The sequence below is a fragment of the Semicossyphus pulcher genome, unplaced genomic scaffold, assembly GCF_022749685.1.
Source record: "Semicossyphus pulcher isolate SPU_LCO1_2020_fin unplaced genomic scaffold, fSemPul1.0.p SCAF_5, whole genome shotgun sequence".
Lineage (NCBI taxonomy): Eukaryota > Metazoa > Chordata > Actinopteri > Labriformes > Labridae > Semicossyphus > Semicossyphus pulcher.
This window is the reverse complement of record NW_027211726.1, coordinates 32,109,093-32,135,630: the sequence shown is the minus strand read 5'-3', so window position 1 is coordinate 32,135,630 and position 26,538 is coordinate 32,109,093. Positions and strand designations below refer to the sequence as shown.

The following is a 26,538-nucleotide window of genomic DNA, read 5'->3' as shown; positions in this document are numbered from 1 at the left end:
GTTGCGCATGCTAATGTTGAAAAGGTTCATCATTGTCAAAGGTTGGTGCCACTGTTTAAACTTAACTGTCTGAGCACTGTACGTCAGGGTCTTAGGAAATAGAATTTGAATACAAAACTTTTAGGTAGCAGTTTATAGTATGGTAATAAGATGGTCAAAGTGGGTGATAGTGTAAAAACAAAGATGAATGGGTAATAACATGCAATTTCCAACGTAATATCTAGGTAATTGCTTGGTAATAACAATAGGTACATCTGAGTAATTACACTAAAATGTATTTAACAGGACAATAATGGCCCTAAAAGTAAGGGTAATGATAAGAAAACAAATTTAAAGATGGACACAAGATGAAACTATTTGGTACAGTAATTCTTTTGCTAACATGCTAACAATAAAATGTTTATATCAGTTAAATATTACTACCACAAGTGTTTCCAGGTAATCTCTGCACCTCTGGATGTTTGGTTTAATCTAATATTTCCATGAAATTAACTACAAACAGATATTTTGCAAAACTGACTCATGGTTATTACACTAAAACTATCACAATAAATTCCAGGTAAGAAGTCACAAGATTAAACATATGTTGTACAGTGTTGCACTGTAACAAAAGGGAACTTCTGGAACAATATTTGGATTCAAATTTCATAATTAGGTGATACTGATATTATGACAACATAATGAGGTTAATAATAATGAGGCTACTATCAACTTAATACCATTTAAATTAGATGAAACCTATTGGATGTGAAGTGCTACCCTATTTTTATTCTCATCTGAAATATAACACACATTTATTGGTTTCTTCTCCCTTGTTTCTCCTCTAGATTAAAGGTCCATAATGGCAGCTTCTGCTATTCTGCGGATCATCTTTACTGATGAGTCTGACTCGAGGAAACTGCCATTGGTGACTGGAATTCCAGCCACACTTGAAGAACTGCATGCAACAATAAAGACATACTTTCAACTGGAAGAAGATTTTCGGTTACAATATATGGATACTGATTTCAATGCGTACATTAACCTAAGTTCAGTTTCTGAAATTCAAAACAAAAGCACACTAAAAGTAATATACACCCCAATCCTGGCTCCTGAAGAGCAGCGCATCACCTTGTATCCAGTAGACTTAACTGATGAAACCTCAAGTTTCACTGTCACAGATCCTCAAACAGTAACTTCATCCATTGCCTCATCCTGCAATGATGACACCCTGTACACATCGACGCCACATTCATCCCCAGAAGTTCATCTCTCAGGATTGTCCTCCTGGCCTCTGATTTTTGTGGTCCCCAAGTTCACATACGAGGCAGAATATGAACTTCAGCAAAAAAATGAAGAGTTTGAGAAAAACGGGACATACTTCAACCCTGGTCCAAAACTGAAAACAGTCATTCTTGATGGCCTAGCTCAAGAGATAATGAAGTATACAAAATACCCTAAAGACTATCAATGTGAGGAAGTTGCAGAAGCTTTAACAAGGGCTCATCCTTGTTTGGGACAGCTGGGAACCAAGACAGGTTGTTGGGGTTGGAAACAATCACTGAAGTATAAAGTGCAAAATTATCGCACAAAACTGGGGTGACTGGGACATCCTGAAATCCGCGTGAATTCGTTGAAACACAAAAGAGAAGGGCAGGGCAAAGCTGCAGCAAACATCAAAAAAGCAAGAAAGGCTGAAGTAAACTACATCCCTCTGCATCCAAAAGGTGAAACGGCTGAAAGCTTGGAAAGTGAGAGAATCACTTTATTATCAGAACTGAAAAAGCGTGACAATGAAGTGGGGATAAAAGCCAAAATGGAGAAGACCTTCAGCCTCAGACGCCTGGAGATTGTGGAGCAGAGGCCAATGATTGGAGACTTCAAAGACAGATGGCCTGCCCTGTTCCAGGAAAGTGGAGTAAGTACATGTGTGTGTGGGGGGGGGGGTAATTATAACAATCAATACATGGCTTTTTTTTTTCTCAAAATATTTTCAAGGTGAATGAAGAGTTCATGCGGATCACCACAAAGCCTCTGCAAGCAAAGTTCTTGGCCCAGCTGGACCACTTCTCAGAGAAGCTCTTCCAAATTTTCAAGAGCAAAGGAGGAGTGACAGGACAGAAGATAAAGATGATCCTGGCGATCAAAGATGAGGTTAGTTAAAATGCAAACACTATTTCATGGTGTTGGGAAGCTATTTTAAGGTTTTATTGTACATAGTTGCTCATATAAACATATTTGATAAATATTAAGATACAAACTTTGTTGCCATTATATGAACAAGCATACAACAAAATTGCAATCGATGTGCTTAATCATTGATCTACACACACAAACAGCCAACCACCTTGTAAACCAAGTGTAAGTGTGTTGAGGGCATTTGTAGGGTGTTGGTATCCTTCATAGTGGTACCTTGACAGATAAGACCCTCTGCTTTTCCACTCTACTTTCCTGTTCCACCATTGCACCCATATTTGGCTAAATGTTCTCCTGTTTTATGGCCTGTGTTTTAGTGTGACGACGTCGATATCAGGAGGGAGTGTGTCCTCAAAAGCCTGATCATATACCTCAATGAGGATCCAAACTCTCTCTTCAAGGAATACCTGGTAAGTTTCACTGTTTCCCATGTATTACAGAGCAGTGTTCCCAGTCACTTCCCCTGATAACACACTATTATGGAATCAGATGAGCTGCAATATTAACAAATGAAATATTTGCATGTATTTTGTGATTTATATGTAAATGACACTTAAATTGTTTCAGTGCTCATAAAATATTTCTCAGTATATATAAATGAAAAGAAAAAATAAATCAACATGCACAAAAGGTTAACAAATGCATTTCTAATGCACACAAAATTTCTGCTTTAAATGTGATAAAAAATATATTTGCATCTGTAATTGCCAAAAAACTGGCCAAAAATTACTTAAAATACCACATCATGTAAAGAGGATCCTAATGAAGACCTCTTCAAGACTGAACCAATCAAAAAAAGGAAAGCTATGTAAATGTATTCATTGGATATCCTTTTGCATGAATGACTGCATCAATGTGGCGTGGCATGAAGGAGGTCAGTCTGTGATCAAGGAAATCATCTGTACATGAGTGAGCTGGCAAATGATACCACCGTCTTAGGTCTGGGACACACTGGCTACCTGAGCAGCATGCGTTGTTCACAGAACGTGATGAAATTTTTTTTTTTCTTGGTGATCAAGAAGATGCAAGATTTCTAATTCTTAAAGTTTTATATATGGCCATCCACGATAGATTTATTTATAGATTCCAGTTAAAAAGGAAGTGAAATACTTAGGAGTGGTTATAACAAACTTTATATACAGTAAAGATTAGCTGAAAGTCACTATTAAAGCTATAGTTGGTAATCTTGTTCAGAAACACTTTTTGTTATACTGGGTGAAATGGTCCTTCTATCCTGAGAGTAGTCAATACATTATGTATTCAGAAAAAGGAACGAAAATAATCAGACCTCTGTGGCAGCTGCAGGACAGACAAAACTCTGACCAATCCAAGCCATTCGGCCCGAACGCAAAAAACCAATCAGATGCCTTCATGTCTAGTTCTGCCTACGCCCCCCTCTGTCCCTCCCTCCTCCGCGCGTGCACACTAATCGCGTTTCACCGTTGCCGGAAGTATTCAGCGCACTCCTCTGCAGAAATACTGAGTTACAGGAGAACAAGTTCACTTTGATTTTTTCCCCCCTCTCTTTGACTTTTTTTCTCCTCCCCAGACGGCTCTGTGCCGTGAGCACGAGAAAATGACCGAAGTGCGGCCGTTTTTCTCGTGCTCTCGGTCTGGTAGTTTGATCGATGCTGAAATGGCTAAGTCGGCTCTCCTCTGCCCTGCTGAGTCCCACTGTCAGATGCGTGTTCAAGTTTGTGGGGGCGTGGCTTTGGACGGAGCACTGACGGAGTGGGGAGGAGGGGGTGGAGCTTAGAGGAGGTGCCACTTTCAAATCTTGCTAGCTCTCTTGCTAGCTCTCCATGATTACCAACTATAGCTTTAAATCAACCTGAGCTTCCATAACAGCTCAGGAGTGCTGGTCAGACTGATCACTGATCTCCTCACACCACATTGATACAGTCATTCATGGTAAAGGAACCCAGCCAAGTGTAAAGTGCATAAATGAACATACTTTTCAGACGGTCAACATTTCTGTATTATATTGGTCTTATGCAGTATTAAAATTTTTTGAGAAACTAGATTGTTGATTCTCATCAGCTTTAAGCCACAATCACCAAAATTAAAACAAAACTCTACAGCATGGACCTCTGCAATATTCACTGTATTTATCATTATTCCAATGTTTGTGGGAGGTTTGTTATTTGCAACTTGGCTCTCTGCAAATAAATAGTGCTTTGTATGTAACATGAGTGTTGAATGTTTCTGTTTTTCAGCCATCTGCTGCTGAGGATGCAGAGAATGACATTGTCACCACAGTTATGGGCATTCACATAGTCCGAAGAGATGAGTTCGGGGAGCCAGATGACGTGGGGGTCGTCATTGAAGGCGTCAAAGTCCTCACCAATGTGGGAAGTCCCATAATGGCTTTCATCTTGCTCTTTGGGCTAATTTATGCGCTGGATCTTACTTTCCCAGACAACCTGAAATACACTTTTGAGTTTGTCCAGAAAATCCTTATGAATCTGGATGGACACAGGCTCAACACCAAAATACAGCAGCTGAAAATCAAGCTGTTCATGTAAAAGGAGGCACAGGTGACAAATAACACTGGGACCGGGGACTTGTTTTTGTTTTGTTGTTGTCTGAACTGAGCTTTGACTCAACAGAACTTGGGCCACATTAAGCCAAACCAGGTCTGCACTGAACTGAATGTGAACTGAACCTGGTCTGCACTGAACTGAGTCTGAATCTGAATCTGAACTGAACCTGGTGTGCACTGAACTGAGTCTGAATCTGAATGTGAACTGAACCTGGTGTGCACTGAACTGAATGTGAACTGAACCTGGTCTGCACTGAACTGAGTCTGAACTGAACTGAGTCTGAACTGAACAGACTCTGAACCTGGTGTGCACTGAACTGAGTCTGAACTGAACAGACTCTGAACCTGGTGTGCACTGAACTGAATGTGAACTGAACCTGGTCTGCACTGAACTGAATCTGAACTGAACAGACTCTGAACCTGGTCTGCACTGAACTGAATGTGAACTGAACCTGGTCTGCACTGAACTGAATCTGAACTGAACAGACTCTGAACCTGGTCTGCACTGAACTGAATGTGAACTGAACCTGGTCTGCACTGAACTGAGTCTGAACTGAACAGACTCTGAACCTGGTCTGCACTGAACTTACTGAACTGTAATTGCTCCCCCCTGATGTTTTGCTGCTTGGAGCCAGTTGTCTTAAGCCTGTGGAATTTAAAACTGCATTTGTAAAATAGGCAGTGTTTACCAAAAATGTTTATGCACTTTTATTGTTGAGTTTTTAATATTTTAACTGTACTTCAGTTAGTATTGCAATTTGTTAAAAAATTAAGGATTTGTTATGCATTTAATTGTGCCAATTGTGGTATCAAAACTGCCGAATGACATCCTATTTTGCGAATGATGCAAAGCGCCAACCTCCATAGTATCACTGTTTGCAACTGTGGGGCATTTAGGATAATTGGGCTTGGGAAGTTTTGAAAATGTTGTGGCTGTACTGCCTATTTCCAAGGTAACACCCTTGCTAAAGTGTTCTTTTAAATCTATCTTCCTGTATTTAACTACAAAAGTTAATGTGTGTATCAGGGCACTGAAGTTTAATAAGGAATGTTTTTGACCTTACGCATTACATTTTGAGGTCTTGGTTCTAAAAAGTAATTTGTTAACTGCACTGTTGATCCTGTTGAGTTTCGACTGCTTTTAAATAAAAGCACCTCCACCAGGTATGGTCTCATGTGTGTCCTATTGGGGGGGGATTAATTATTAATCTCTTTCATTTCCAATTAATTATAAATTTTTAGGTTGAACAAACACAAGTCATTTTAACTACATTAATGTAGTTACTTTACTTTAGCTCTCTTTGACACAAATGAGTAGATGTAACTCAATTAAATTATATTGCATAGATGTTTTTAGTTTGAGTTGGACCAACTTTTAAAAAGTGAGTTAAGTTGACTCAAATACATTATATTGCATATATGTACTTGTATTGAGTTGGGGCAACATATATTTATTGGATGGAAATTCTGTCCACAATTTAATTGAGTTCATCCAATGAGTTATTTTTTTGAGTGTAGTGCACGCGAAATGAAAATTGGACATTTATGTTAGTGACAATCCGAGTAACATATAATGCTTGGGTTTAGTTTTTGAGTTGGCTATAACTGCATGAGTAACATTTAAGGGTTTATAACAGGGGCGTATGAGGAGTGAAAGGTATGGGGTTTCTTTACTTTGATTGCTTTGAGAATCATGTTTTCTATTATAATGCAAATACATTGGGACCTCAGGTGTTCTCTTTTTGTTCTCCAGTGTTTAGGGATAGAGGTGTTAGGTAGGGAAAGGTCCACAGGAAGGTGCGATGGGTCGACCAGCCTCACTCTGGACAGTTTCTCCTTTTTATTTCTGAGGTTCCCACAAACATTTGCATACAATTTGTTAATATACAAAGTTTTAGAACTCTCCGTTTCAAGTGACTTGAAGTACTATATGTGGTTGCCTGGGGCAGAGGGACCGTGGGAGAATCTTCCTGTCTGGATTGTTTGATGGATACGACAGAAGAGATGGCTGCCAGATAGGTTTTACGCTCTCACACTTCAAAGTTATTGCTAAAGTTATGCTGTAGCGAGCATGGACGGGAGGAATGTCATAAACATTCTGAGTGCGTCATTTTCTCTTTTTCGAGACTGTGTCGTCTCGAAGGGGGGAAATATGTAGTACCTGACCTGAGATGTGAGTTGCTTACAAGTGACTCTGGAAAGTTGTTGTGCAGGAGTAGTCAAACTAATGCCATATGCCCTGTCTAAAACGAGCTATAGGATACTATGAAAACATGTCAATGAGAAGAGGACCCCGTCTAATGTTGATGAAATAGGAGCCTTTTGGGGGAAAGAAAAGGGGTTTCGTCCTCATGTGAAACACATGGTAAGAGACACATAAACACACCTGGAACATATATAAGTGCATGTTGGACTGTGTTTCGGGGAGACACTATTTGGCCGAGGTGATCTCCCAGGTATTCATGAAGCCTGACTGATGCTGATTCTTTGTAATGAATCTGTGCTTATATACAAACAAGTCGGTGTCAACGGAAGTTCTTTTCTTCATCTGCGCATCATCGATGTCTGAGAAACAACACACTGAAGAGGACTCATTCAGCCTCATGAGGAAGATAACAGCTTACTGAAGTGTTTGAAGGAATGTGTTTAAAATGATTCTTGTTACTGAGGAGGTTTTAATCATCTGGACCAGATACTTACGATGAACCTGCCCGTCTTGTTGGAGCATCCAAACAGACGAGGAGGGTGAGTCAGGGTCTGACTCTCCAGTCTCTCTGAGGTCTGGTACTCTGTCCTCCCGCCTAACGCTGCCCACAAGTCAGCTGCAACACAAACACACACACACACACACACACACACACACACACACACACACACACACACACACACACACACACACACACACTCAGGTGGACCTGTGCAGGTACACAAGAGTTCAGTGGAAACAGAGCTGCACCTTACATTATAATTGTGTTGATTCGGACATTAAATTTTCTGGCAAACAGCAGAAATATAAAAATCTCATGTCAAATCTAAAGAGACACAAAGTTGAGGCACAAGTTTGATTGAGTGTCACATAACTGCGACTCTTCTCCTCCAATCCGCTCCCAGGTTGTTCAAAAGGTTTCATTTCATTTGGAAATCCTCTTTTCATCATCATGGATCAGGTAATCCATCTTACTTTTATCCCGGTTGTTCAAAGAAAACTGGTTAGGATCAACCTGATCCAGATACTGACTTGTAAGGATTACCTGTGCTCTAAGTGGGACTTCATACGAGGATTCATACCTGATTAAAGGAGCTGAATGCTAAATTGCATGTAGCCCATCATGTGATCCATCATGAGGAACACACTGCAAGCTCTATCTCTATAACTCCCTCTGTGGTAAAGAGCGTTTCAATATGACTGTTAAAAAGTGAAACTATATGATCCTTAAATTAGACCTCTTTATAAAAACTCATCAAAACTAAATTGATGCACAAATAAAATGTCATTTGTTCTAAGTTATATCTACCTTTCCAATATAATATCTGTCTGCTGCTATTTTTGAGCTGTGCTTTAAAAATCTTCTTCATTGTCACTAAAGGCTTTATGATCAGAGGTATCCCCTGAGATTAAAAACAAGTTGTTGTGGGTCAATTTATTCTGGTTTTTGTGCTCAGGGTTTGAAAACTATATTTCTAGAAGGAGCTCAAGTGGGCGCAAAACATTTAGGTGAGCATATTCCCACCTTTGATCTTCTCTGGTGTCAGATATTCTACTTAAGGACTCTTTCTAAACTCTTTAATCCAGTTGTTAGTCACAGTTTAATTCCATATACAGCCTAATCTATTTAGTCCTGACCTAAATGCACTCTGTGGCTTCCTGACTTGTTGAACACTTTTATTTTGAAGTTGTGCTGATGAGTCTTCCGGTCTCATTCTATCCAACATGTATCTTCACGCAGCTCCTCTTCACGGTCTGATTGGCGGTGAACAACGCCTGTTGCTGTCACGAGCAAACATGGACGCGCAGTAACAACAGTTCTCCCTGCGGTCCATACAAAAGAAAACAAGACAAAACATTCAAGATGACACAACAGACGACCTTCGACATGAGAAACAAAGCACCAGAAATAAAACACAAGTAAAACAGAAGAGAAACTCTTTCACATTCATCGTGTCACCACAACAGTAGATGGTTATTTTAGCTTCAGTTGATGTAAATTAGTCTGAGTTTTATCCACGTTCACATACAAAATGTCACATTGAGGCTGAACTGATTTCTTTTAGAATAATTGTGTTTCTTAATCTCTTTTTAAAACTGATCTTATGAGTGTTTATTCAGGTCAACATGGCCCTATACGTGACAGTCCTCTTTGAAGCATTAGATTCAGGCAGAGGTAACGTGAAGCGCCCCATAAAGGCACGTCTGCTGTCATAATCATGTCTGTTATTAGTGTGTGTCAGCTGTGAGTAGAGGTCTGCAGGTTTTCTTGAGCTACTAATGTTTCTTATGAACTGGACCAGGCTACATGCATGTGCAGCAGCACAACATGCTAACAGTATCTGAGCCTCTCACCCTGAACTTAACGTCAGAAGAAAATGGCCGCTGTGTTAATATGGTGAATGTGAGCTTTATGAAAGTGTTCCAACATCTCTGTCCATGTGGTCTCACACAAAGGGTCACCTGTTACAAGACAAACGTCACATGTGTTCAAAGTGATGACAGACGAGATGAAATGATTTCCTTCAGGATCAAAGGTCAAGATTTTATTCAAATAAACGACGACATCGTTCAAAATAGAACAGAAACACAAATGAATCAAAATCATGAGTTCTTTTTTACAAGTAAATATCTTTGAGTTTTTAACCTGATAAAATGATTCAAATCAAAGTGATGAAATCAGACTCATGAAAGAGTTTGAGTCAGTGAACAGAGTCAGTGATGTTCAGTCAGCAGAGTTTCTCTGACCTACAGAGAACACAGAGACAACCAGGAACCAGGCCAAACCCAAAACCCAGGATAAAGAGGTTCAGTGAAGGTGGTGCTGAAGGTGTGGAGGTGGATCAGTGTGTCAGAGGAGACTCTGTAGAAGGACAGAGTGCCAGCAGGACAGTCCACATACACTGCTACTCTACCAGAGGAGGAGGAGGAGGAGGAGGAGGAGGAGGAGGAGGAGGAGGAGGTCTTTGTTTCTCTGTTATTGTGCCAGACAGAGTAACCTTCATCAGAGCAGATCAGACTCCAGGACTGATCATTTCTTCCAAACAAACATTCATCACTGTCTCCTTTCCTCCTGATTCCTCTGTAACTCACTGATACATTAACACCTCCTCTCCACTCGACCTCCCAGTAACAGCGACCAGTCAGACCAGTCCTACACAGCAGCTGAAGCCAATAATCAAATCTGTCTGGATGATCAGGATATGACTGATCCTCCCACACATATGTCACCTTCCTGTTGTTGTCAGACAGTTTGAGTCTTCTGCTCACTGTGTTTGTGTCCACTTCCAGCTCACAGGCGTCTGATGGAGAGAAGGAGACACAACACAGCTGCAGGTTATCATCTGTTCATTCAAAAACAACTTTACTGACAGTTTCTGAAAGTCAGTCAAACTTAGATTTCATGTTTAACTGTGAATATTTGGCAGCACTGAAACTCAACACTGCAGCTGTAATGAAATGAACAGTTAGTGAACATGGCAGTCAGGATGTGTGGAGCCCAGGATAAGAGCACAATCAAGTGTCAGTAATAAAAGTGCAGCACAAAGAAGCTGTGAACCATCTGCTGTCTCAAACTGTTATTAGGTCAGAGGTCACATGAAGCAGAAAGATCAGAGCTGGAAGAAACACAGTGAATCTTCTCTTCACTGATCATCAAATGTATTGATTCTTTTGATTGGATCCTGCTGTTCACTTTGTTCACTTCGTACATCTTTACAGCCACACTGACAAAAACAGAAAGTCAATCCTGATTGAAATTCATCTTCAGTCAAGACAATTACAAAAAGTGGAGCCCAACATGAGCAGCTGTGTTCTCATGAATCAAAGTTCAAACACACTCACATTTCCTCAGACCAGGTTTCAGTCTGTGCCGTCCACCATGGTCCAACCTGGAGGAAGAAACCAGATCAGAATCGACTTCATACAGCTTCACTCACATCCTCCATCAGACAGCAAGGTCACCAGTTAGAGACAGAGAGACAGCTTCTGTCTGTCTGTCTGTGTGTGATTGATTGTGTTATTACTGTCAGACATAAACAACATGTCCGGCCCATAAAAAGGCAGAGAGACAGCAGAAACCAGAAGTCGACACGTAACAGAAATAATATGAAAGAAATAAACCATCCTGACGTTTCTTCCAGGATCTACAAACAAAAATGGCCGACTTATAAACATTAAAGCCAAACAAACGTTCCATCCTGTCGTCGTCAGAGCACCAAAACATTTGAGGATTTTCAGCATACATTTCATTCATCAAGGATGCTCTGATCTCATCATAAAAAGGACAATACAAAAGAAAATGTGATTCATTCTCACAAAGCTCACACAGCCTGTGTTCCTCCTGGATGTGTTTAAATGTGCCCACTTCAAGAGCCAGAGGAAGGATTCCTGTTCTCACCTGTGCACCTAAACACCTCTGACTCCTGGTTCAGTTTGCTGTAACGTAAGCTTCAGCACCATAACTGTGCTTGATTTGGATATATGTTCCTAATTTAGGTTTTAACAAGATATCATTGAACCATTTTTATTCTAATCTAGCAAATCACTTTTTCTACTTGTGTTCAGGCTGCATGATAAATGATTCCTGTATATATACTGTAAGCCAGCTTCCTCACAAACAGCATGAAGCTCTGCAGCCCATGGAGACTTGTACATTTGAGTCCACAGAAAAACCTTCCTATTGATCCGATGTTCTGACATGTTCAGTAAACGATTCCACAGTCGTATCATTTCACATTTTCTCTGTATAGATCCAGGAAACCAACACGTCGCCCTGAGCAGCCAAAGTAGGAGCACATTTATGAACGCCTCAAAAACAGCGTTCAGCTCTGTTTAGTATAACGTCTGAAGTTTTACTGTCTTTGAATCCCCATATCCCTGAGGCATCATTCAGTGTGGGGGAAACACATGCATCATAGAGCTGAGAGGAAGTGGAACACCCAACATCTTTACATATCTGCAGCTTGGTAACAACAGACCCCAGTGCTCTGCCAGCCCAACCAGCCAATCATTTAACTCCAGCTTCATGAGTCATAAACTCATCAAGAGAAGATCCCAGATATTTATATTCAGGTGTGTATTCCAATGTAACCGTCCCAAGAGTCAACATTTTCCTCCTGCTTGGAACACCCTTTGTTCTGAAGTGAATTATCTGTGTTTTACTCTGATGAATCAACAACCTCCACCTGTAACAGCAGGTCTTTAACAAATGTTGTCAATCATCTTCTGATTCAGCCAGTAGAGCAACATCGTCTGCAGACAACAAAATACCCACAATTCAATTCTTCAAATGTACACCTACATTAGATTTCTTCTTTAAGATCCAAATCATTTATACAGATGGAAAACAAGCTGAGGGACAAAACATGTCTGTCTGTCTGTCTGTCTGTCTGTCTGTCTGTCTGTCTGTCTGTCTGTCTGTCTGTCTGTCTGTCTGTACCTCAGTGTCTCCAGTCTGCAGTGTGGATCCTCCAGTCCAGCAGACAGCAGCTTCTCTCCTGGTTCTCCTGGATGATTGTAGCTCAGGTCCAGCTCTCTCAGGTGGGAGGAGCTCAGAGCCAAGGCCAGAGAAGCACAGCCTTCCTGTGTGATCAGACAGCCTGACAGACTACACCCACACACACACACACACACACACACACACGCACGCACGCACACGCACACACACACACACACACCATCAGTTACCACTCTTGGCTAGGAGGGGTCACTACTAACTCTGTAACTTGTATCTCTGCCTTCACTCCTGTAATCATGCTCATCCCAGTCAGGATCACTAACCAGCACTCACGCCCTCGTCATAGTCAGCATCACCCTGCTGGGCGAGTGATCCTTTAACCTGCATGCCCCCCCGAAGGCCCCGTTCCTCTATTAAAATGTGTCTGATTAATGCAGATCTGTGGGTAACAAGGCTCACATATTAAATGACTTATTTTAAGGGACAGTCTGTCTCTTCTCTTCTACACTGAAACCTGACAAAAAGAATGTGTTCATTTAAATGAACTGTGCCCCATGGACTGTTCAGTTATTGGGACTCCACGTCGCTCAGGCCGCGGTGGAGGTCTCACTGTGGTGTTCTCATTGATCGACCTCCTGGTCCAGCTGCTCACTTTTTACCTGAGTTCACTTTCTGACTTCTCTCATGAAGCTGGACAGAGCACTTTTAGCTGCTGATTTTAACCTGCACATTGATGATGTCACAAACTGTGTAGCCACTGAATTTCTTAATATCACTGAATCTTTGAACTTCAAGCAACATGTTTAAAGCCCCACTCACAGGAGGGGTCACACCTGGGACCTTCATCTCTGGGACTAGATATTAATGATATCTGCTGTGAAGACCAACTGATCAGTGATCATTCATGTATTTCCTTTGATCTCTGTGTAATTGATGACCTTTCCTGTCCTAAAAGAACATTGCATGCCGGCATCATGACAGGAAATACAGCCGACCAGTTCTCAGCACACTCCTGCTGTGATTTTAGTATAAATCCTCACAATGTTGAGTTTTTAACGCAGTCTTTTAATGGTCATTGCTCCACGTTACTGGACAAAGAGGCACCTTTAAAGGTTAGGACTCGGGCTACCTGCAACAGTTGTCAGTGGATAACAGAGGCTGTCTGCTGCCTGAGACCACACTGTCACAGGTCTGAACGTCTGTGGAAGTGCATCGCCTACATCTTAAAGATCTCCGGCGTTCTTTTAAAGAAGCAGTACAGGAAGCCTGGACGGCTTATTTTGCTGACCTGATTTCTTCATCAAAAAGAAATCCCAACGTTTCATAACTATTTAAAACATTGTTTCACCAGCGCTCTCCACATTACCATGTTTCACTGTTGATGACTGCAATACCTTCCTTTCCTTCTGTGTTGATAAAGTAATGACTATTAGGTCCAATATGCATCATAACTCTCACCCTTACCTGTCAACTCGCTCAGGTCAAACAATCTGAACTTGCTGCCCTTTTTTTTGTTGCCTTCATTGGACAGGACAGTGGATAGAGTCGGGAATGATGGAAGAGAGACCGGGGAGGACATGCAGCAAAGGGCCGAAGGTCGGAGTCGAACCCAGGGCCTCTGCGTCGAGTAGTGTGCCTCTATACATGGGGCGCGTCTTAATGGCTGAGCTACACCGGCGCCACATACGGTTGTCACCTTGTAAAAGATTATTTTCTGACTTTCATAAACAGGATATGAAGACAAAGCATGGGTAGAGAGGGTCCGTCATGATGGCCTCTGCTGTGGATAACGTTCTGCTGACTTAGTTTCTCTGTGACCTCCAGAGAACATTGGGGCAGTTTGCAGAGTATGAAGCTGTGGGATAGAGGGTCAGCACCTTCAAGTCTGTGGGCAAAGTACTCGGGGAGGAGTGAAGGTAAGAAGGAGCCAGAGATCAACACAGATTGCTTTGTCATCAGCAGTGATGCAGCTACTGTACTGGACTGTTCAGTCTGAAGGAAAGGCTCTTTATAAGTTTATAAATGTTCCAATCATCATCTCTGCTTTATTACAGTCGTCGTTGGGATTCTTCTCTTTGGACCACACATGATGGAGTCCAGATGAACATAACTCAGACTGTCTTAGACCAGCATTTATATATCCAAGTCAAGTTACTGAGCCGTGAACATGAACACAATACTGGTGACAAGATCCTTTGTCAGCTGACCCCTTCAGTGTGATATTAAAGCCACTTTAATTACACACAGCAAATTCTTAGAGTTGCAAAATCAGGAGTTAGACAAAAAATTGTGAAGGAGTTAGATTTTTGGAGTTTATTCTCTCATGTAGACCCCAGCTTGTGTTGAGGGAAACTCTTCGGTGGTGTGAAATATCGAAGTTAATTCACAGGGTGTTGTGGGTAGTGAATAAACACTTCTCCTGAGTTCATTCCTAACGGCTCTCTTACCGCATCAAGCAGTGATCACTTTGACTTCCTCGAGAGACAGGTAAAAGTGCAATTTTACGTCTCAAACTAAATGTTAACGTGTGACGGATTTTCTGTTAGTGTAATATAACGTTATTGCTTATATTTGCTACGACGAACTTGCTAGTTAGCTGCTGACAGTAACTTAATTTCACCGCGCCTGTTAAACGCGCAGAATACACTGTGAACCTGAAGTTAGCCACGTCTTCCTGCATGTAATTAACGTTTTAACGTTCTTCTCTTTACTTCTGTTTTTGATCAATTGTAAGATAGTTAGCGTTACGTTACAGCATTTCTAGTTCTATCGAAATATTCACGAACATGTGTTGTTTCCGTTAGATTTACGTGTGCGGAACCAGCGGCCTCTTTGAGGAAGGTATCCGACACGGACACGGGACATGCTTTGAGGGAATGCTGAGAAGGGAACGTTTACACATTTGCCTCCTATTTATGTTGAATCAACAGCCCAGACAGCAGCGCGAGCCTGTCTCCACTGTTAGAGATTGTATTATCTTAATTAATAGCAGGGAGACACAGCCGGATCAGTTGTTAAACCTAAAGTTGCGCTAGCTAACAAGCTAACAGTAGAGTGCAATGATGTAAGGTACGGTAGGCTAACACCTCTGGGGAGCCCAGGTGAGCCCAGCATCTTTAACTTGCTGAATGTTTGTAAGAGCACCTAAAACCTGTGATAAAATACCCTTGTATATCTTCTACAAATGTCACTGTATAAACTACTTAGACAAAGTAGCGCTGTTAAAACCATACATATCAGAACAATGCCTGGTTTGCTTTACTCGAACATGTTAATGGATTAACTTTGTGTTGAACATACAATCACATCAGCCCCAACAGAGACTCATGTTACAGTAACAATCTTTACTTGTTACTTATTTCAGGGTTTTTTTGCCATTTTTTTGGAGAAATCTGGCACGAGAATTTTCTTTGGGAATAATAAAGTTCTATCTTGTGTTCAAGATGTTGATAAAGGTGAAACATGGAGGGACAAAGAAATATGTCAAACTGGAAGACGTCAGCTTCATGGAATTTATCACTGCAGGTAAGTTTTTTTTGGTTTGTCTGAAGGCATTTAAGGGAAAGTAATAATAACTTTGTTGATGGCATCATGACTGTTGTGCTTCAGTGCAGCAGAAGTTTCTCCTACCAGAAAATAAGCCACTGAAAGTCACGGATGAGCAGGGCATAGAGGTGGATGAGGATGTCTTTCCAGAGCTTGCAACAATCAAAGAAGTGTGCTTTGTCATCTACACTGATGATGGTAAAGTGATTTCAAATTTCAGTTTCATTTTCAGTTTGAAGATAAAGTAAATATATATATTAGTATATATATATTTGAACAAACATTGATTAGATACCAAAACAACATTCTATGTACCATGTATATTTCAGACCTCCCACGAGCAGAATCATCCAAGCATATGGCTGAAAGTACAGACTCGACAGAATACGTGACACTTGTGGTAGGAACTATTTTGGTATTTGTTTATAGGACTTACAAAATAGTCATCTGGAAGTTGGGCAAGTTGGGATTTTGGGTTAAGCTAGCACACAAAATCTTTTATTTTAGCTAATTGTTCAAATGGTGTCTATTTCTCAGTCACAGTATAATGAACTTTAGGAGGCCACAGACTGAAGGACAATTTGTTTCCACTTCCACAATTTAAATTGGTTTTCTATTTAAGTGATCACAACTTACTCCATGAGATTGTCATGGCATCCTGTACATATTTATCATAGACTTCCTGATGCTTTGTCAAAGACAATTTCCGACTGTTGTCTGTATTCATCTCAGATGGTGGTGACCAGGCCCCGATTATATGGTAAATGGTAGCATTGTGGTTCTTAATTTTTGATTGTTTGTGCCCTGTATCCTCAGATATTTCAATCCTGCAGCAAGATGGTGAAGGGCCTTCATCTCCAAGTCTAACAGATACATTGTCCATCTCAAGCTTAAGCAGTCCAGCTAGTGACACATGTGATGCTGGATGTCCAATTATTCAACCTGTCATGGACAGCACCCATGCAAGAAATGTATTTTAATTATTTACTTTTACACTTTTTGTTTGCCTGACTCTTAAAACAAGATTAAGAAAATTGGGGTTACGGAAATGAAAAATGATCTTAATTTATCATTTGTATAATAAATATATGGAGATAGTTATTTTGTTTAAAAATCACATCTTATCTTTGCTGTCTTGTTATCTTCTGTCTTCAGATAGTGGAGCAGATTCTCACTACTAAGCCAGCAGGGAGGACAGTCGTCAATGAGTATGAGGATAGTTTGAAAGATTCTACTCGGCGATTAATGGTGAACATCATAGTAGCTCACATGCGTGAAAAGGAAGGGTAAGTGGCTTTTTGTTTATAACATGAAATTTACTTTTGTGAGGAGGAAAGAATCATATGACAATGAATTATTTTGCATTTGCAGGAGAGCTGTAACTAAAGCCACAAAGGAGTTCCATGCCCTTGGGATTGTGGCTCTCTTCCCATCTTTGAAGGATCCATACTCAAAAAAGTACGGTGGCCGACAAGGGCAAACGTGCTGCAACAGCCCAAACGATTTCGATTAGAAGAAACGAGCTGCAAATTTAGAAACGATGCAAAGTCAAAAACACAAGCAAAAGTCCAAAACATATTCAACGACAGAAACGCGCTGCAAATAAAAAAAACTGCTCCAAAAGCCAAAACAAATACATTAACATCAAACGCGCTGCAAATACAGAAACGATGCAAAGTCAAAATCACACAAACCCAGAAAACACATGCAAAAGAAAAACGCTGCAAATACAGCCCTCACAACGGAAGTGCTCCAGGCCTGTAGGGGGCGCTCGGTTATTAACGGGAGAGAGGGGGAGACGAGACAGTGAATTTATTACTTCTCAGACTTTCTAATGTTAGACGCTGCTGGAGCGGAGCGTCTCTGTTGGTCATGTACTACTGACAACTTTAAAACATGAGCAAAGAATTCACAACTTTTGTTGAGACATGGCTCCTGATCAACTGATAGCTTTGCTAAAGTAACCGCTGCTAATTGTAGCTTCTGTTAGCCGTGCAGCTAGCGGTTCTTTATGATTACTCTGTCCGGCTCGGCGTCAAATTGTTTAAAGGGAAGATAAATATGTAAAAAGTTATTACGGTGAAAAGCAACACTGCTGCTGCAAATAAGGCAAGAGAGGAACGCTGCAAAAAATAAAAAGTAATAATGTAACAACAACATGTAGTACCTCTGACACACTAACAATGATACACATGATTTCAGTTGTATACAGGATCCACAGATACATTATGACAGTATTGCTATGACATACAGAGCAATACTGGCTTTCTTGAGTGGAGGGTCAAGACTGTCCAACCTCAATCCAAAACCACATCAACATCCACTAACAGAGTGCTGCTGAAAGGAGGCCCCACATCGCCAAGATCATTTGGTTCCATAGATGACAAGCGATCGGGAGATGATCGTATGGAGGCAGTGTCCCTTCTTCACCACACTACAGACCGGGATTTAGTCTTCCAGAAGATGAGAGAAACATTCCACTATCGTCAAGAGATGCTCCATGACCCACAGCAGTCAGTGGACATACTTCAACTGTTCCCTCGTTTCTTAGACACAAAGGGACTGGTAGGCAACTAATACGAATTTAAAAAATGTTTGTCAAAATACATACATGTAGACAAGGTGATGGTAATACTAGTTCCGCTCCTTTTTATATGAGATTTTGCAGGACTTCTCGATGATGTTTGGAGCAGAGACTTCCTCCAGGTTCTTGGAAAAATGGGCCCCCTGTTTTAAAGACAAGGTCATCCACGAAGCCAGGGCCCTCAGAGAGACACCTCTCCTGAACAACAGCTCAAATCTGCCATGAATGAAGAATCTGACACTGCAGATGATCCAGGTAGTATTACAATAGACTTAATTCATTTGTATTGCAATAAGTTGCCAAAAACAGACATGTTTGCTCCAAAATCTTTTTAGATATTCTGGATGAACTACTCCAGACTTGATCAAACCGGAGCCTGTCCTTTTAAGATAAAAATCTTGGGTTGACCGATGCACATCAAAAGTTTGTAGTAACTTGTCCAGTCTGAGCAGTGAGGTGTTAAGCTAGTTTCACACAAGCACGCCTGAGCAGCATGGTCATAAGACGTTAGATGAAGAGGGGACAACAAAGGTGACCTCAACATTGACAAGGTGTGAAACACATGAAGTAATGGTTTTCTTCACTGATTGCAGAGTGGCACAGCGACATGGCCTCTCTTCTTGTCTTGCTGCATCTTCTCACTCCGCAACCAGCTGGAAGGAAACGGGCCAAGAAGATCAGTGTCGGAGAGGCAACAGATCACCTGCTGAAATTTCACAAGGTTTGTCAACAAATCCAATTCCAAATATTGTGGTATCGTGTGTTTTAAAGAAATGTGTTATATGGAAGTGCTTTTCACTGTGTTTCAGTCCTGCCAGAGCCTGGAGGATCACCTCATCACCACAGAAGGAAACCCCCAGCCATATCTTCTGGCCACAGGGACTTCAAAAGCTCAGGTTTTCAGCTTCTACATAGTCGTGGATAGAAAGCTTCTTCCATGTCAGTCAGGTACATCCTTGGGCGCATTTGATGAGCTGTTCAAGTCCCACTTTGTTTTCAGTGTGAAATATGATGATGCTCTGTCCAGCCTGTACACATTTTTGCAGACTACTCTGTACAGCATAGATATTGGCACAATGGAAGAAACTCCAAAAGTCAAGGAGTTGAGAGCAAAGTTGTTGAACAAGCCGTAAAAAGTTCAAGCAGCAAAAATGTTGAGATGTTTCCTCTGTGCGTCATCCTTTGGTACAGCCTTACTTTTATTCAGGCACCTCAAACTAATGCATGGAATCTATCCTGGGAAAAATCTGAGGCTAAAATGTGGTCAAATAGGATGTTGCTTGCAATTCTCTAGTTATTCTGGGTTTAGAAGACATCTCATAAAGATACATGCGCATATTGTCAACACATGTGCAACAGAGGAGACCCATTCCAACCATGCCATTCAAGAGCACAATAATCCTCTGTGCCTAAATGATGAAACACCTTCCACTTCATCTCAGCACCAAAATATTGAAGCAGGCCCTTCAGTGTCAACGGGCAGCAAAGATATGTGTGCATCAATTATTGCCAAGCTTTTAGGAAGCGGTGTACCAAATACTGTAGTGCTTTCTACCATCGAGAATTTAGAGGAATTTGTGGGAGACTTACAGTCTAATATTCAGGACCATGTACTAAACTTACTACCTGCCGGCAGTCCTGCGAGATCAGCCATAGAAGAGTTATTTAAAGGTATTGACAACCCTTTTAGCCACTTGAATTCTGACAGTAAATGGAAGAAATATTTCACAGAAAAATGGGATATTGTACCAGTTGAAAAGCGTCTAGGTATAAGGTTTGATACCAGACGAAATAGCAAAAGTGGAACCTATGAGCAAGTTCCAATCATTGACAAATTCATATATATTCCCATACTCAAAACACTCCAGTTCATCTTCAAGAATGAAACTATTTCTGAGATGATGCAAACATCTACTCAGAGTGACAAATACGAGAACTTCTGTGATGGAAGCTACTTCAAAAGTCATCCCTTGTTTTCAAGTGACAAGTTTGCCCTCCAAATCCAGTTGTTCTATGACGATGTTGAGTGTGCAAACCCACTAGGGTCAAAAAAAGGTATTCATAAAGTTGGCTGTCTTTACTTCATCCTCAGGAATCTTCCACCCAAGGTGAATTCTGCCTTAATGAATATTCATCTAGTATCATTGTTTCATGCACAAGATGCTAAGAAATACGGCATTGATGAAATTCTGAAACCCTTAGTAAGAGACTTGAAAATATTAGAGACAACTGGGGTTGCTCTTCCATTTGCTGAATTTCCTGTACGTGGCACTCTTGAACAAATTACTGGTGATAATTTGGGTATGCACAGCATTCTTGGATTCTTGGAGCCATTTAGTGCAAATGACTTCTGTAGACTTTGCCTAATTGATAAATCTTCAGCTCCGTCACTTTTCTCAGAAGATGACCCACGTTTGACCATAAGATCACCAGTTCTCAATGATCAACATTATTCTTCTTTGGTAGATGATCCAACTTCTTCATTTGGCATCAACAGAAAGAGCATACTGAACACTTTGCAGTATTTCCATAATGCAGAAAATGATGCAGTTGACATCATGCATGACATTTTGGAAGGGGTTGGTCAATATGAGGTCAAACTTCTATTTGAATATTTGATTGAACATTTCATCTCCAAAGAAAGCCTCTTGAATAGGATTTATGCTTTTAATTATGGCTATGTGGAAAAGAAAAACAAGCCAACAAATGTAAAGCTTGACTGTGTCGGACATGGAATAGGGTTAAACGCATCACAAACACTGTGTTTGATCACCTTTGATATTTGGTGACCTGGTATCAGAGGATGATTTGCACTGGCGCTTGATGCTCTTGTTGCTGAACATAATAAACATTGTGTTCTCATACTCAATCACTGAAGGGATGACCGTGTATTTAAAGCACCTTATCATTGAACATCACCAGCTCTTCAAAGAACTGTACCCATCAAAGAACTTGATTCCAAAACATCATTTCATGGTCCACTATCCGAGGTGCATTCGAAAAATTGGACCCCTCATTCATATCTGGACTATGACTAAGGCTATGGCTATGGCTGGACTATGGCTAAACACCATTTTTTTAAGGATGGTGTGAAAAACTTTTTAACAGTATCACTTGCAAGGAAACACCAGTTTGCAGTAGCCTATCATTGGGAATGCCTGACTTCAAAAGCAATTGAGTCTGGTCCAGTCAAAATGTGTTTACTTGAAACACTAGAGTGTACAGAGCATGTGTCTACATATCTTCACATTGATTCACAAGCCACTGTCAACCTGACAAACTGGGTAAAGTGTGAATATCGCGTTGGCCTCTTTGTTTGTACTGACACAAGAAAACACACCAGTCTTCAGCAAAATAACTTCTATCATTTTGCACAATGGTAAAGTGTTTTAGTTCTAAATGAACATGAAACTTGTTTCCATGACCATTTCCATGCTTTCCAAGTTAGTGAAAACATCCCCAGGAAGATACTGGTTCTAGAAAGGGAGAAATTAAGACATTTCAAAAGTTTGGATTCTCAAATGTCCTATGGGTGTGATTTTTATTTTGATGTTGTGTCAGAGGGCTGTATTATTTAATCTGTTGGCCTAAAATGCCTAAAATGTTGGCCAAACTGAATGTATTGAATTCATGTTTTACGTTCTTGTACATGTTTTCGTGCTTTAACAGCACGTTTAACATTCTATTTCATGTGAACATAATCCTGCATTACAGAGAAGTTTGCTTTCAGAATCCTAACAGACTGCTGTACATTTACATTTAAGGTTGTTTTAAAAATGATCACACTTGCACTTTCCTCAGAAAAGTTTATGCAGCACAGAGGGATGTGGTATGGTATATTTTTTTACAGTTTTGCTGAAATATGCAAATTTATTTTTTTACTACATATTTTTTATTTGTGATTTCCATTTGACCACACAATTTCCTAACTGTTAAGCTGCCGTTGTAGCTGTTTATTTTAAATGTGTATGCTGTTACATGTTTACACTGTTACTGAAGAAAGCTTTTACTCCAAATGTAACTTGTTACAAAAGTTAATATTCATGAAGCAAGGAGTTGTGAACACACTTTCTGTCACGCCCACTGCTGCCTCCTAGCAGGTCTCTCTCCCTCCCTGTTTCTGTGTGTCTGTCTCTGCTTAATTACAGGAGTGGGTTCAGGTGTGTGGGAGCCAGTGGGCAGCTGCTAATCATCTAATCAACAAATACCCGGCTTCTTCACCACCACACTGCCAGATCGTAGACTCAGTTTGACAGTCAGTACGCTTCAGCCTTTTGCTCTCCAGATTTTGCATTCCTGTGTCACTTACCCTCGTTTCTTCTGCCTACAGTGCCTTGGACCTGCTCCCACCACCAGCCTACTCCTGGAATCCTTTTTGACCCACTCCCTCAGGAAAAGAACCTTGGCTCCCCTTATACCTCAGCCCTGCCTTCACCTTCGTACCTTTTTTGAGTTTGTAATACACTCTTTTGCTTTGAAACCAGCCTCAGTGTCTGTGTTCTGCTTCTTGGGTTCAAGTTCCTTTTTCCCCCTGAACACTTTCTGGATGTGTTCAAATAAAGGCATTGAAGTAATTTATGTGCTTTTTGTATTAATTTTCAACTGAAAAACATTTTTTGTGATTTTATATATTAACTCTGTAAGTGTTCAATAAAGGGATAGTTCGGATTTTTTGACCCCAGTTGTATGATATACATGCCAGTAGTGTAGCAGATGCAAAGCTATTTGCTCACTCACCGAGTCCCGTGGTCGGACTTCTGTCCGGTTCCGAACGTAAAAAAAGTAGTTCCGGTGAGATGCCAGGGTCATGAAACCAAAAAGTTTTACCCTAAAAAAACAACACGGAGGCAAAGGTGATCCATTTTCAACACAAAACCACCCTCCGCGGATTTCATATACCGCGCCGTTTTTTTGGCACTATTTTCTCTCTCGAACAATCCAGTATCACTACGCCTGCGGCAGGCCGGTCTCTCAGGTGACGTGATCCATCAGCTGTTTTGGAGAGAACACGCTGGAATTGTAACTTGGCAGAGGACGTTTGTTGACACAGAGGAGATACTGGTCAAAATGGTGCAAATTTGTGATTTTCCAGGCTGCAGTAACAAAAATATTCCACCGCACGTATTTCATCGTTTTCCCAGGGATCGTGCCCTACGAGAACTTTGGCTTGTTGCAGTCGGGTTGAGCATACGTACCAAGGCGATGAGGGTAAAAAACACTTCGCGTTTGCAGCGCGCACTTCACCGAAGAAGATTATGTCCCTCCACGCCCAGGACAGAAGAAAATGCATATCTTGAAGAGCACGGCGGTGCCCACACCCCAGGTAAGAGAAACTAGGTAATACTAACGTGTGTTTGTGCGTGTGTAGAAGTATAAACATATTTGCATATGTGTATTAACAAGTTACATTCTATCTTATAATTTTCCGTACAATCATTGTTTTAAAAGGTATGCACTTCTGTTGTTCTTGATAAGAATCTCTTGAGGGACCTGAGTCAAATGACTTTATTCAAGCACACTGGTAAATTGGAATAAGCTTATGAATATTATGTGGACCGTGCCTGACGTATTTATTCCCAAAACGATGAGCTCTAGATCGAGACTAAAAAGCTAAGAGCTGGAATCATTTCCAAACATTCCAATGCTTCAATCAGAGAAGGACATGTCAGAGAAATGTCACATACACTGCAGGAGAAAACACAGATTATGTTGCCTGGTCTTTGAGCCAACAATTGATCAGCAAATGTACTGTATAAAACTAAAAGATTTTGGAGGCTTTGAAATGTTATGTGTGAGGCTGTTATAGAAATGTGCATGACAAATGTCTAAATAAAATCTGTTGTTTCAGGGGATCTTGAGGTTTTCCACAGCGCTATGCTGAAGTATGCTGAGAAGAGGAGGCACTTCCAATACATCACCACGCAGGCACGAATGCAACTGAGTGTTATTGACCACAACCACAATGTTGGCCGTCAGCAGGATACTACTCAGGCTGGTAAGCATGAAAGATGAAGCAAAAAAGGTAGCTTCAATTTGTATGGTTTTTTTGTATAATGGACTTGGATTACATCTAGTCAGTTATCAGTTGTACTAACTTCCAACTGATGGTTATTTTTATTCCCCCAGGGAAAGAAAAATACAATGTGTTTCACTCCAAGCAATCAAGTCAAGGGGTTGCAAGGAAGCTCTATGTGCCAACCTCTCAGAGTTTCAGGAAAGACTTGGTGCAGCGTGTCATCCAACGGCGACTTGACAAGAACATCAAGCTTGGAGATGATCAGTTCCACATCCATCCTCCTGTCAACATACCGGCCAATATAGCTCCAACTCCAAAGCCAGACAAGGATGATCTGGTGGCACAACATGCAACACGATTTCGAGGCAAATAGGGACCTGTTTGAGACTTTTTAGCCCACAGAAAGTAGGCCCAAACCAAAGTTTTGCTGCTTTCTTCTGTCAGAGACGTCTCACTTCAGTTGTTGTTTGTGAATAACAAATTGCCCATTTGGATGCTGCTTATTTATATATGTTTATACATATAGAAATTATATATATTTATATATTTGTTTTTTAATAATTGTGTACTTTTGTACAAAAGCAGCGTGCACTATAGTTATATAGTTATGGGAGAGAATGTTTGAAACTCAGAGATGTAAAAAGTTATATTCTTTATTTTCGTCTGCAATTTTATTTACAAAAACTTTTTAGTCCAACCATTAGTCTTCCAGGCTTACATTTGGTTCACAATGCCTGAAAATTATTTTTTAACAATTGAAAATATATAGGTAGGTGCTTTCAATTTGTGTGTTTCTTAAAAATAAAATTAAATATATTTTAAAGAAAAAGGAAACATGCGTCTTTCAGGGTAACACTCAACTTTAAAAATGAACTTGCCAAATCAGATTTCAACACAACTAAAACAAACCCAGTGCTTCCTCTGACTCTTTGAAGCCTACATATTGTCCATTTGGTGATGGATATGTCTGTCTTATGGTGTTTACCACACATGAAGGAAGAACTCTCCTATTGCCTTTTCCCAGCTGTTCTCCTTTTAGGGCCCATTCAAGCACGATCCGATAGCCAACCAGCCTGTATTGTCTGAAAAATAAAACAACATAACATGTTTAGTCTGAGCATACTGTATGTAAAATGCTAAATGGTCAGTTACAAGCATATGTAAGACGTATTTATGATTGACACGTTGAGTTGAGTTGTAGTATAGATAGATAGATATATATATCTATAGATATATAGATATATATATATTGAAGTACAGATAGATAATGTACTTTATTTATCCCCAAACTGGGAAATTGTGGGTAGTATTAGGATTATATAGCCTACTTAGTGATCAATTCATATTGTATAACAGAACAATAAGTTACATTATAATATTATATTCTATTATATCATAATCACAAAGACAAACAAGCCAACACAACTGTATAATATTCTATATCAGTATTCAATAACAGTGTAGTAAATATTCACCGACTCAGACTCCACGAATACCCTCATGGATACGAATGAATTCCATGATTGTTGTCATAAGAGACGATCATAACAACACTTACTCTAAAGACAGCTGTCCGTCGGGTCCAGCTGGCCTGGGACGCCTCTTCCAGTTCATTTTGGGTATGTGGAAAAAGGTCTGCAAAACGCCAGCATTCAGGAGCGCCAGAAAGTCCTGGTGGTTTGTGATACAGGTAGAAGCGGATGCGCTGGCTTCCTCTGAGATTGAGAGATCTTGCAACTGCGGCATGTCCAGCTCCCAATCCCGACAGCAGTAGCTCTCCAACTCGGTGGGCATTGGCTGGCACTTCCCACAGGTGCACCACCAGTTTTCATGCAGTCTATCTCTCGTTTCAGCGGGCCCCTCATCTGCTTGCACAGCTTCTGTTTCTCTCCTTTCTCTCTCTGCCCGTTCTAAGTCCATCTGACGAAGTTCAGCATCCGTATATTCAGGTTCATACAGATATCCCTTTGGATCCGGAGTAAAAGGTAAATCTTCTTCATCACTTTCACAG

General features: G+C 40.7%; 2 protein-coding genes across 2 annotated transcripts in view; one reads left to right on the top strand and one right to left on the bottom strand.

The window, feature by feature from the left end:
* Positions 1-1,504: 1,504 nt before the first annotated feature.
* On the top strand, positions 1,505-4,854 carry LOC138608376 (uncharacterized). The gene is made up of 4 exons (XM_069680951.1): positions 1,505-1,897; positions 1,978-2,133; positions 2,493-2,585; positions 4,392-4,854. Exons 1-4 carry the CDS (start codon positions 1,796-1,798, stop codon positions 4,698-4,700), a joined length of 660 nt encoding a protein of 219 aa, XP_069537052.1. The 5' UTR covers positions 1,505-1,795; the 3' UTR covers positions 4,701-4,854.
* Positions 4,855-9,561: 4,707 nt separating this feature from the next.
* Positions 9,562-26,538, bottom strand: part of LOC138609461 (NACHT, LRR and PYD domains-containing protein 12-like) — a 125,613-nt gene continuing 108,636 nt past the window's right edge. Inside the window, exons 17-19 of the mRNA XM_069682097.1 lie at positions 12,364-12,531; positions 10,767-10,813; positions 9,562-10,225 (exon numbers count right to left, since the gene is read on the bottom strand). Of these exons, the coding sequence (XP_069538198.1) occupies positions 9,672-10,225; positions 10,767-10,813; positions 12,364-12,531 (769 nt within the window). The 3' untranslated portion in view covers positions 9,562-9,671. The remainder of the gene's footprint in view (positions 10,226-10,766; positions 10,814-12,363; positions 12,532-26,538) is intronic.

Bases quoted from the DNA above. Each gene is read 5' to 3' on its own strand.
- LOC138608376 (XM_069680951.1), top strand. From the start codon at position 1,796: ATGGAGAAGACCTTCAGCCTCAGACGCCTGGAGATTGTGGAGCAGAGG. The intron at 1,898-1,977 runs GTAAGTACATGT...AATATTTTCAAG, and splicing joins CCCTGTTCCAGGAAAGTGGA to GTGAATGAAGAGTTCATGCG. The intron at 2,586-4,391 runs GTAAGTTTCACT...TCTGTTTTTCAG, and splicing joins CTCTCTTCAAGGAATACCTG to CCATCTGCTGCTGAGGATGC.